This window comes from Heloderma suspectum, chromosome 7, assembly GCF_057233095.1.
Source record: "Heloderma suspectum isolate Gila_16-S chromosome 7, 16-S_ref, whole genome shotgun sequence".
NCBI classification, from domain to species: domain Eukaryota; kingdom Metazoa; phylum Chordata; class Lepidosauria; order Squamata; family Helodermatidae; genus Heloderma; species Heloderma suspectum.
In genome coordinates this window covers 67046938-67059831 of record NC_139464.1, presented here as the reverse complement: position 1 = coordinate 67059831, position 12894 = coordinate 67046938, and the positions used below count along the sequence as shown (strand labels likewise).

Below are 12894 nucleotides of genomic sequence, written 5' to 3'. Positions count from 1 at the left end.
ATCGGTTTCCTCGAGAAACCCATCATGCCAGCTTATGCTATTGGCATACCAGTATAGGCCGCTTTCGCTACTGGTACCTCTATAGCATAAGTGCACCAGCAATGTTGGTTAGTGCCCAAAATTTGCAGTTCAGGTAATTTTGCGTTGGACTGCTTCCATCAAAGAATTTGTATAGAAATGTGTATATTAGGGAAATAATGTTCAAAAATGCATTATAATAGAAAAACTTCTTGTAAAAATATGTATTAGGTAAAAATGCACACAAAATGAATATATTACAAGAAATTTGTACAAAAATGTGTAAGAATTTCGGAGAGAGCAATCCTATCCGGATCAACGGTCGCCTCCGACCCTGGGGGTGACTGCCTATCCAGTGCAGGGTGGCAGGAATGGTGAGGAGCGGATCTCCTCCTCACTCCCCCCGCCCTGCTTTCACAGCTAGACAACCGATTTTGGCTGTCTAGCCGTGGGACCTCGGAGCGTGGCAAGTGGCGGCTGGATGACACATAGGATGTATCGTACTGGCATTTCCAACTTCCCTGCCCCAGGCCGCCCCCAGGAATGCCCCATTTTCACCGCTCTACACTGCTCTTATGAGCACCAAGCACAGGGATGATCCACGCTGCCTACAATGCAGCACGGGAGGGGGTGAGGGTTGGTTCTCTGGAAACCGACTTATCCTATGGCCATCTAGCTGCCGACTAGCAGCCATAGAATTGCACCCTTAGTGACCTTTAAAAAAAATCAGAAAATTCAGGATGAACTGAATTTAAGACTGGAGAAATTCTCAAACTTCACAATGAACTGAGCTTACCATTGGAGAAATGAGAAACAGAGAGAAACTGAAACTGACAGATTTGTCTATCCCTGGTTGTGGTCTAATTAATCCTATCCAATACTGGAGGCTGGAACTATTTAAATAATAATTTTAAAGGTTACCAAGAATAGGCAAATTGTTATTATGACAACAAAATTCATTACATTTCTAATTATTAGTACAGTATACATAGCCTGTATGTAGATTACATAAAGTTTAGGAAACATTTGTAATCTTCATGAATTAGATTTTCCATTGTACATTATTTATTTTATGTAATTTATTACCAGTGATACATCGACTACACTTAGATGTAACATCAAACCATCATTAGGAATCAAGGGTTGGTTTGAATGTGAAGTATGATTTGTGCAAAACATAGTTTGCCACATTCAGGTGAAATGGCAAACTAGCAGCAAATTAGAATAAAAAAATGTCTAATATCCTTTCTTTACATGTAAAGGAGGGGGGAGGGGAGGAGAGAGCATGCAAGCCTGAGGCTTGCAGTAACTTGTTCATAATGGTTTGGAACCATTTGAATTGAGCTATTGTTTCTGATCTCATGATGTTTTATTTTATCCTTAAAAAGTTATGAACTGTCAATTTCACTACCATAGTAATATACCAAACTAATATCTTTTCCTTCTTTGTTGATGTAGCTATTGCTTTCCATTTTTTTGCAAATACTATTCTAGATGTTGCTATAATATCCAGTAGACCTGGAATTGATTGATTTGGGGAGTTCCTCTCCATCTCAATATTGTATGAATCTATGAAATTCTAATAACCACATAGTCAAAAGATTACAAATCAGATACTTTAATTTAACAAGGGCAGACAGGAAAATAGATCTTAACATGCAGGCAAAGTAAAGAGCACACATGGGGGAAAGAGCAAGGTAACTTAAAATTCAATGTGAAACTAGAATTCATGAAGCAGCAGGTAACGTGAAGCAGAAATAATGAACTCTAAATAACAAAGAGCATGATTTTCCTCTATGTGAGTGCAGTATCCTCATGCACAGGGACCTCCATAAAACATAACATAGCCCTGTTCCTTCCCCCTCTCCTTGGCACATCTGCAAGTCACTCAGTATACCCAGCCATTTGAGCAAATGGGAGGCCTTTGAATGGGAGACATTTGAGCAAATTGGAGGCCCTTTGTGCTCCAGGCTTTTGCTCCATATCTGTGTGGAGGGGGCAGGTTGGATGGGAATATGGGAGTTGTGTACAGACCATATGTTCTTTATGGTAGGCTGGCTTGGTGCCTGTGTGCATGCCAGAGTGGGACAAGACTCTGTATGCATAGGTATGCCCTATGCAGCATTCCCAAACCTGGTACTTTCCAGATGTATTGGACTGCAACTCCCATAATTCCAAGCCAGCATGGCTGCTGTCTGGGAATCATGGGAGTTGCAATCCAACACATCTGGAGGACACTAAGTTGCGGAAGACTGCTCTATGGGGATCCTGCAGCTCTCACAAAGGGGAAAAGTCATGCTTGAAATACTTCCAAGATAACAAAAGCACAGTGAAAAACTATAGCTTACTTTGCATGCAGAAGGCCCAGGTTAAATCCCAGGCATGTGTAGGTAGAGGTGAGAAAGGCTCTTCCTGCTGCTAGTCAGTGTAGACAACACCAAACTAGATGGGCCAATGGTCTAACTTGGCACGAGGCAGCTTCCTATCAGTATTGCACAGAAAAAGCATTAGAATCATAGAATAGTCGGGTTGGAAGGGGCCTACAAGACCATCAAGCCCGACCCCCTGCTCAATGCAGGAATCCAAGTCAGAGCATCCCTGACAGATGGCTGTCCAGCCTCATCATAATGCCATCATGGCATTATTCACTAGGGCATAGTGTAAAGGAGTCTTGTCTCTTCCAAAGACCCATGGCTACCTAATTGTTGTGTTATTTCAACCAAGCAATTGAAATGTTTTTCATTTTTAAGCACAGGAGAGTACAGAACCAGTCAGATCCAATGAATGTTAGTTTATCGCATGAACGGTTGCACTTGAATGGTTGTAAATGCTAATATGTTGATGAATTCCACAATTAGAGTCATGCCTGGTTGTGTTTTGAGAATATCAGCAGATAGTATGCTGAGAGGGAACAAAGCAGCCAGATAATCTGTAGTTTGAATATCAACTTCTACTACAGGACTATTTTTAGTTCTGCGCCTGCCATCTGTGAATAGATTCTTGGCCCAATGTAATTGGACTGTATATTGTAGACCACAGGAAGTGATATTCTTTTTTCCCCACACTGATTCAGTGAGCCAAATTCTTTGCATTTGGTAAAGTTTAGCAAATATTCTGGTGTGATGAATTTCTATAAACGACACAAATAATTTAAAATAAGTTTGATGATAAGAAGAACAGAAAAAGAAAAGATTATTGGGAAGTAAATTTTAGGTGTCAGTCATAAATATATCTCCCAGGTTAGTTGTTCCCTGCTTTTTATGAATTAGATTGAATATATGGAGCAGAAACCCTAGGAAAGAAACTTCAGTTGGTTGCATTAATGTAATATAAATATTTTAAAATCTGAGTAATCAAAGGCAATGTCACTCATTGTATTCCATATTTGTGTTTTTAACCTGCTATTGAAGATATGGAGAAGCATTATTTATGAATTCAAAACTTATCAGTGGAGTCACAGAATTTCTTAATACAGAGAGTGAACTAAATGAGGTAAATATTATGCAGGCTCTTAGTGCTTGCAGTTACTTTTTATTCTTGTTCTTTTTAATGTCTTAAGTCTTTGATACCTAAAATTGATAAGGTTATATACCTTGTCCTGTAATGTTGCCTATATCTGCTTTTTTGACACCTAAGAATGACGTGTTTACAGAATAGATGCACAAGTTTCATTTAAGGAAAACACAGTTCTGTCCTTTTTGGTTTTGTTTAAGTGCCTGATCTTGCGCTTGTGTAGTCAAAAATCAGTCCATTGAGTTCAGCGGGAATGTACTCTGAAGTATGTGTAGTTAACAGAGTGACTTCGTATATGATTACAAAATCTAAGAACAGTTACTCCCCCTGATCGTACTTGCAACAGTGTGTCAAGCAGCCCCTCAAACTCATGCGTAAACACCCAGTCATTTACAATAAAGAATTAAATATGTTCCGCAAGCATAACTGAACGCATCTCTTAGAATAGTTGAAAAACTAATGCTCTTCAGAGAGGAGTCTGAGTGTTTTAGCTTAACATTAGCTTCTAAGGCTACATTAGGAGTGTTTCCAATTTTCTCTATTTAGTTTCCTATGCAGGAGTAAAACTTGATAAGAGCCCAGCTGTCTGCAACATAAAGCAGCTGGGCTATAGGAGAGACAGAGGAAGTGATGTTAAAATAATCAGGCATTGGCACATCAATATCTTCCAGCACAATTCAGAGCAGTTGCATCACACCTAATTGATGCAGTCTGTTGCCTTATTGCATTTTGTAATAAATCTCTGCACAAAATATTACCAGAAGCTCCATAGCAAACGTAGAGCTTTGTCGTCAGCATATCAGTTGTTCATGTACATTGGAAGAACATATTCATGCCAGTTCAGTCCAAATTAACATGTTAACTTGTATCTCCAGCTAAAGAACTTTATAAAGACCTATGAGGAGGGATCTGCTGCCTCTTTCTCCCGAGCTGTGGAAACAGTGGAAGCTAATGTCCAGTGGCAAATGCTTTATAAAGAAGAATTATTTCAGTGGCTGAAAAAATCACTGGCACACTAATCGGTGTTTCTGACAAAGACATAGTACCAAACTGTGCAAGAGGAGAAGCACGGTGTGGAATTCCAAGAACCCTTGACTGGAAACACAATGAAGACCAGTTCTAATTGGAAGGATATATAGATATAGATATATTATATTTTTGCACCAATCTCCTCAAAACTGAAAACAACAAGGATTGGGGGTGGGGGTGGGGTAGAAACTCTGACAAAGAGAAAAGGTCATGAATGCTTACAAAACCCAGTCCCCACTGTACCATGGCCAAATGTGATATTAAGTGGTGCATGTAAATGTTAATGTCAGTTTTGGGGGGGAAGCCCCTCAGAATATTTGTGCATGGTTGTATGGTTCCTGCCTGTATTCCAGCATGCTTACTTAAGGTGTCCATGTTTTGTATGTGAATTTCTGTTACATCAAAGATGGGCATTATGCAAAAGCACAAAGGCTATCAATGACAATCAGTGTTACAATGGCAAGGTAGGATGGAAAGAAGGAAGTAAAAAATACATATGAGCAACACGTGATAAAAGTGTCACCTTTTCGTGGTGCAGACCAGTCATGTGAGCACTCCAATTGTCTCTCAGTTACTGTCTGGCGATGATATAAATTATAGTCTAAATGCTCCCCCTTTTAAGTCAAGGATACATATGCATTCAGAGGATACATATGCATTCACAATATGTTGAAATTTCAAAAGTAAATCTTATTCACTGCTGATCAGCTAATAACAAATGTAGCTGTTTGATCATAAGTTTATGGCAGGAAGATCATATATTTTCTTGGGCAGAATCCATAAGCCATCCTTCTGTGTTATTTCTACTCAGCAAAAGATATCCAGTAGATGTTACCTAGTGTGATAGTTACACAGCTATTGGTGCATGACAATTTTTTTTTTTAAATCAAATTGCCAGAGAGAAAAAAATGGGAAAAAAATTGTGGAGACACAAACCCATTATGAATGAAGAAACCTTCCCAGGTAATGGTCTAACTGTAAGGAACATTTAATACTCATTTTTTCCTATCACCCTGTCAGTCCTATTTCTTTATAAACAGTTATCCCATTAAAATCAAACAGGCTGGCATTTGGAGCAACCGTTAAGGCTATGTTTGCCTATGTTTAAAAATAATCGGTTTTACCTGCTTTGCTTTGCTTTATTCATGTAAAGTATCTTCTAATGTTTTCGAAGGCTGCAGTCCTAAACACAGTTACTAGAGAGTAAGCCCCATTGAACGCAATGGGATTTATGTCTGAGTAAATATACATAGGACTGCACTGCATACCTTCAATTATTTGTCCCTTTCAGAAATTCTTCCGAGACCTTTTCAATAATGAGCTTGATAATTATTAGTAACTGGTATTTTTTTATAGTATCTAGTGTGGAAAATCGTATGCTGTTGACTTCAGCCTACAAAGTAGAAATGGTTCCTACTTCCCACTATGCGTAGCTGCTTATAATCACAGTGTTCTCTCCCCGCACCCCCCCAATATGGGAGTTGAATGATCCCAGGCCACAAGGGAAGGAAATAGTTACTTTATCTCGTAGTTCATTTTGAAGGACAGCGTGGCTCAGATAATAATGTCACAATAACAGCAACTGACAGTTTTTCACGTTATACATGAGCCATAAGTGGAAGCTTGACTACAAGCCAGTCAGCAACACAATATTATTGCTGACTAGAGAACTGCTAGCTTTGGGTGGGTGAAAAAAATCAAATACAGACAGTTGTTTCCATGGAACTTTGTTCTTCAGAAGTTGCCCATAATGTCCCAGCCGATCTTGTTCCGATAATGTGAAAGCCTGCAAGTTTTAGCTTTGAAACCTCCCCTTTCACTTTAGTCTACAAGGAAGTAAATGTTAGGTTACATCTGTATAGAGATTTTCTTCCCTGATTGGCAGCTAAAGGGAAGCCCCATATAAGCAAGGATAGAGGTTTTTGTTGCTGTTATTTAAAATAGTGCTTGGACTCTAACAAGTGTTTGAGGTTTGCTCCTTTGCTAGGGAGCTGCTCCTTTCCATGCTGAAGCAATGTGATTTTTCATCTTGTCTAGAGTTCTCTTTGTACGTAAGTAGAATCCAAACTGTGCATTGTGAGCCGCATGTAGCTCACAAGCTGTTCAGATGCAGCTCCAAGAAAATTGTATGAGTGCAATAGGTATTTGCCCTTAAACCATCCTCATTCTCTTGCAGCCACACTAGGCCCAAGGAAGAGGAAACAGAGCTGGGGAGATGGCAGCAGTAGGAAGTAGGAGGATATAATAATCTGACTAGAGGATGGAACAGAAGAAGAAACTGCTTGGGCAAGAGAAGGAGATGTGGTCAGCTGAGAGAGCTATGGCTACTGCCTGAAGAAAGGTGGGAGAAATAGTGGCAGCATGGGCTAAACGAGGGTTGTTGTGGAAGGCAAGGCTTTATGGGCAAGGGCTTAGATTTTGAGCGAGGGCTGTTTAGGTTAGGAAATAAAGCCAGTGGCCCCTCCAGTGCCATAGTTGTATTTCCTATATCACAGGTATTTAAGATTTTAAAATACTTAAACATCCTCTGCAGCAAACCCTATCAAGGTGCAAAACAATGGTTCAGTGATGCATTTTGTAATTTCCTATTCTTAAGAAAATGTGAGGGAGTTGTTAAAAAATGTGAAGAAAAACATGCAGATATTTCTTAATACTGAGTTTGCTGCATATGAAGGACGATTGAATGTTAGATGCACAATAGCTAGTTTTGTCAGATACAAAGTAATTTTTTTCATGTACGTGACGTGGTGGTCTCTATCAATGCAGTTGGTTTGGGGGCTTTCATTCCTAATGTTCCTGTCGCAACAATTGAATATCACAAGCTTCTGACCTTTCTGTTGATAGTGAGCTAATACAAGGAGCATTTGCTCAAATCAGTGTGAACAGGATATGGGTTGCTGGTTGCCTTTATTCCTCTCTTAAATATTCTAGTTTTCATGTTTTTATAAAGTAAACAACTTTTAATTTAAATCCTATTGATTTCAGTGGGAGATTTAAGCATATAATTTTGTGGCTTGATTGTGCTCTAAACCTCTAATTTTCATGAATGAGAGAAACAGTTAACAATATGTGCTAGTAGCTCAAAAACTGGAAGGTGAAAGAAAGAAAGAAAGAAAGAAAGAAAGAAAGAACGAACAGATGATTTATTCTTCCAGTCATATTATTCCAAAAGTCCATGTGATGATTCTTCTGAATGTTTCCGCATTTCAAGTTCATACGTTCATCAAGAGGTGTGTCACAAAATTGCAATATATTCGGTATTGTAGCAGTTAGCAGCAGCTTAGGAAACAGTTAACTAAAGTCTACTAGCATCTGACCCTCATCACTACTGCATGAGGGAGGTGGATTGCAAGGTGGCAATTGGGCACGAGGGTAATTCATTCTGTACCATGCAGTACGGGTTGCTGATATCACTTCAACAGTGTTGAGTTGACCAGTGCCTCTGCTGCCATCTAACAGTTCTCTCTGGTAGGGATGCTGGTGTCCCCTCTACCATGCAGAGGTACTCAGTGGTGATACTAGTACTCTCCAGCAAACCCTCCCACAGGTTTCCATTAGTAGCTGGCAAGGAAGATATTCAAGCTGATGATATGTAGACTGTAATTGTACATAAAGCTAAAATGTGAAAACAAGTCCTTTTCAATATGGTTTGCCACACATCCCTTTCGTTTCAGGCAATTTGCTAACTGATCAATGTCAAAAGCACCCACTTTGCTTTAATTTTTTTTCAAAAACCAGAGAACCAGAAATTGGCTTTCATGCCAAGCATTGTTGGGGTTTTTTTTTACTGTTCACAATCTTCTTACAGTGTTACATTTGGAAACAGTTGTGAGTATTTTGTTGATACATTAACATTATGGTGTTCCTGGGGGGTGGGTCTAAATTTCAAATTACAGTGAAGTAGCTATTGTACTTATGAGAACTGTTACACAGCATAGTTGCTATAGATAATACATTTTCCCCTCTGTTTAAGCATAATATTTTGGGTGCCAAACCTGTTAGGGTGGCTACTGATTATAAAGTGTACAGAACTATACATATGACACTTTTCTACTTAAACCAATTTCTGGTGGGTTCTGTGGCTGACAAAAATATTAACTTGCATGAATCTGAAGTAGAAGTATAATTTATTTTCAGCTGCATTAGTGTTCACTTGAAAACCCACTGATCCTTTTGATGACCTTTGGGTGAATTCTAAAGCTATAATGAGAGCTGAGTGTATTATATATTGGAGTTGTGAATATACTGCACAGGTGTGGGGATAAGTTGAAGATTCTGTAGGAAGTGTCAAGATAAGGTTGTCCTTTTGGTGTCATTTGTCTCTTTCAGTAGAGACATCCTAAATCTTATTTATGTATTGTGGGAAGTTAGGGCTCTGTCCCCCTCACATCGGATCTGCCCTGCCTTCTCAGACAGAAGAGGGAAGGGGGTTTCTTTTCCCACATTCCTCTTTCTCCCACACTCATTTTCAATTTCCATGGGCACCAGAAGAGTAGCAGAGAATTCTCCTAGGCCTTTAGCCTGCTGGCCCTTTAAATACCTCTTGCCACACCTGTAAGGAGCCCACCCATCTCCAAACTCCTGCAAGACCGCTGAGGCCTCCCTCATGAGGGGTGGCACCCCTGTCCCTTTGGCAACAGGGCTATTCCTGGCTTGGCTGCTTCTGGCTAAGATGTTGTCCCTATCCCCAATAAAACCATGAAGCTGTCAGTTTATAGACATGGAGGAAGCTCATTTGTGATTGCCTTGGGGCTTTCCCCAGCCTTCGGCTGCCTGCCACCTGGAAGGATCAGTAGTAGGTTTCCTCTGTGTGTGTGTGTGAGTTTGTACATGCGTGCGCGCACACACTATCTAGTTGTCAAAAATTCTAAACATTTTGATTACTGTATGGACAGAAGACAAACTATAAATATTTCTGATTTGTTATAACACATACAAGATGCCCTCATAATTATGAAAACTTTTCTTTATCTCTGCAATTGACTGATCCAATCCAGCCCCAGCCCCCCACACCCTACCCATCAACAATAACCCTAAAAACTCAGTTTAAACCAAATGTGTATCTCTTCCCTCACATTAACTCAGGAGCTCCTATCCAAGGAGGGTTCCACACGTACATCACCCCAGTACATGCTCCAGAGTCTGGGTGCCACACTTCTGAAAGCCACACTTTTGAGTGTTGGGGGGAAGGCATAGTTGAGGCACTCCAGAACAACAGGGGAATGGTCTCTTCAAGTATTAGTGCACTCCAGGATTTCTGGATTGTTTGGTATGAGCAGCAGCATAAACATATATAATTAATTAATTATGGCTGAACTACAAATACATATTAGCCAAGCCTTGCTACTTCATCTAAGAAAAAGATACAATGGGATCTCTTGTGCTGGCTCTATAATAGTGGAGGGTTTTTCTATAAAAGGATAGGTCCTTGGTTTTTCATCTGCTGCTCTTCACTGAACCTAGCCTTATTGAGAAACATTAAAAATAGATATTCAAGACTATAAAATATTGATGAAAATGAGATTGATCTTTATAATGCATTTGAACATTGTTTTAAAATAACATTAAGGGAGCAATCCTATGGCCACTAGATAGCGACTAGACAGCCGTAGGATATCGTGTTATCTGGGAACCGACCTCCCCCCACTTTCACGCTGCCTCAGAGGCAGCACGGAACAGTACCGTCCTCCACACTCGCAAGAGGAGCACGGCGCGGCCAAAAAGGGGCGTGGCTGGAGGCGTTCCGGAGAGGGGAGGGCAGAACTGCCTGTATGACACATCCAATGTGTCGTGCAGTAGCATCCTTCCCCACTCCATGCTTCTGCAGCTAGACAGCTGCAATCGGCTGTCTAGCCAAAAGTGCAGGGCAGGAGAAGCATGGAGGGAGCTATCCCCTCCATGCTTCTTCTGACCTGCTTTGGATAAGCAGTTGCCCCCAAGTTCAGAGGCGGCCACCTATCTGGATATGATTGCACCCTAAAATGTTTAAAGTTGTCCTTTGAAAAGTCCAAATTGCTGTAGAGTTTTCTCTACCACCAGTAGATCACATCCAGGTTGTCCCTTAGCATAGAGGGCGGAATAACTACTTACACAGGATTCTACTTACTTACAAAATTAACTGGATAAAATTCCAGTTTTGAGCTATGAATTCAGTGTGTGAGTACATTTAAGATAAACACATCTTCATGCATTTGAACTTGGATAATGATGAAGGGGTTTGGCTGCCTCCCTTGCCATTAAGTTCAATATGCACTAAATACAGCCTATGGTGAACAGGTTCTGTCACGCAGGTAGGATTTTATCCTTCATACTATTTATAAATAAGATTGCCTCCAGAAATTAAATCATATAAGTATATTCATTTTATTTTTTGCCGAATTTTCTGAACTCCTCTCACATGTCAGCTGCTACAGGGCTTTCATGGATACAGGGCAAAGTGCTGTCCACATGCTCCTAAATGAACTGTGACCATATGTGTACCATCACTGCCATAAAGTAGAAATAAAGCACAGTCAGAACTCCTTGGTGCCTTCACACTGGGTTTCTATAGTGCCTTGAACTGCAGCACTTTAAAATGATGAAGAGTGCTTTCATTTTGAGTGCTTTAAAGAGCCCATGTACACTTTAGAGTGTGAAAAATGTCTCCCCTGCATAACCATAGAGGCTTCCTACAGCAAACCAGACAGCCCAGGTAGCTGGTGATTACTCATGACAAGGGATGTACGAATCCCTTACCTGGTTCCGGTCGGGGCATCCGCTGGCGGGGGGGAGGCGCTCCATCCCTCCCCCTGGAATCCTTGACGGGGGGGAGGGGATCCAGTCCTCCACCCAGGGATCCTGCCCGGCTGGCTCTGCTCCGCGGCGGCTCCGCCCACAGCCAGACTTCCGGCCACAGACGGGCTGCTGCGGACGCAAATGGCGGCTGCCATAGCAGCCACCATTTGCGTCCTTCCAGGCTGCCGTGATAGGCTACGTAAGTATTTGGCATGCCCCCCCCCAAAAAAAACAAATGGCGTACGCAAATGGTGGCGGCTACGGCGGCCACCATTTGCGTTCCCTATTTTTCGCCGTTCTAGCCTACGTAAATATTTACATAGGCAATTACGGCGAAGAAAAGGGAACCGCAAATAGCGTAGTGGGCGCTATTTGCGTTTCTTTTTTTTCGCCGTAAAAGCCTATGTAAATATTTACGTAGGATAAAGCGGCGGAAAAAAAAGAACGCAAATAGCGCCCACTACGCTATTTGTGGTTCCCTTTTTTTTCACCGTAATTGCCTATGTAAATATTTACGTAGTCTAGAACGGCGAAAAATAGGGAACGCAAATGGCGGCCGCTGTAGCCGCTGCCATTTGCGTACACTGGGGGTTTTTTGGGCGGGGGGGGTTAGCTGTGATAGGCTATGTAAGTTCTTATGTAGCCTATCACAGCTGCAATGACGGCCACAGAGACCAGCCGCCGCCGGAACCACCGCCGTCGAATCCGCCGCATCCACCCCAGGTAAGTTCCATCCCAGGGGATTCTGCGGGGGGGGGGCAGGGGGGAAGGAGGCCGTTCCGCCACGGAATCCGTGGCAGAATTCTCTGCCATCCCTACTCATGACCACTCTTGCCTGCATGACCCTAAAGCATGTGGATCCTCCAAGTGTACCATTATGTGTAGAGCATTTTCCATTACGTGATGTAAATGGTCCAGTGGCATTTTTCAAAAATCACAGCAAGGCGGCAGTCTCACTGTTCCTGCTTCACTGATTCTATAACTGCCCTGGTGTGACTATATTGCCAGAATTCTGTTACCAATAGTAATATTGAAGAAATCTTCAATGGATTCAAATGAGTTTGGATTTCTATTCATCTGACCCACTGACACTGCAGCAGATCGGCTTTTCCTGAGTCACACAGATTCCATGGACTTGCAGAGCGGTGTTTTACTTTCCGGACTTTAGTAGTAGAAAAATCCGAAAATAAACACCGACCAAAAATGTATTTCCCCACATAGACTAAAGCATAAAAATGTTCATTGGGGGGGGGGATCATACATTTTCAGATATGCACATTTGTTCAAGTGCAAATTTGTGCAAGTGTGCACAAACGCAAGTTTGGGAAATTGAAAAAAAATCCAATTCCGTCAATGAGCAGACAATGGAACAAAAGGTGTCTGCCAATCCATGAAACGCAGACAGAACAGATTTAGGAAAAGCTGTATATCCCTAGTTACCAATTTATATTTTTGCTAGTTCAAACTACCAGTGGACCATTGTTCGCCTAATGTTTCTTTGAATATTTTTAAGTGTTAATGTTACTTCTCATGAAGGGCAGGGCAGGAGATTTGTTTTTA

The 12894-nt window shown here is 41.3% G+C and overlaps 1 protein-coding gene across 1 annotated transcript in view; it reads left to right on the top strand.

The window, feature by feature from the left end:
* TRHDE (thyrotropin releasing hormone degrading enzyme) overlaps positions 1-7657 on the top strand; it is a 379983-nt gene extending 372326 nt beyond the window's left edge. Inside the window, exons 18-19 of the mRNA XM_084810483.1 lie at positions 3429-3510; positions 4407-7657. Coding sequence (XP_084666609.1) covers positions 3429-3510; positions 4407-4550 — 226 coding nt within the window. The 3' untranslated portion in view covers positions 4551-7657. The remainder of the gene's footprint in view (positions 1-3428; positions 3511-4406) is intronic.
* The last annotated feature ends 5237 nt before the right edge of the window (positions 7658-12894 follow it).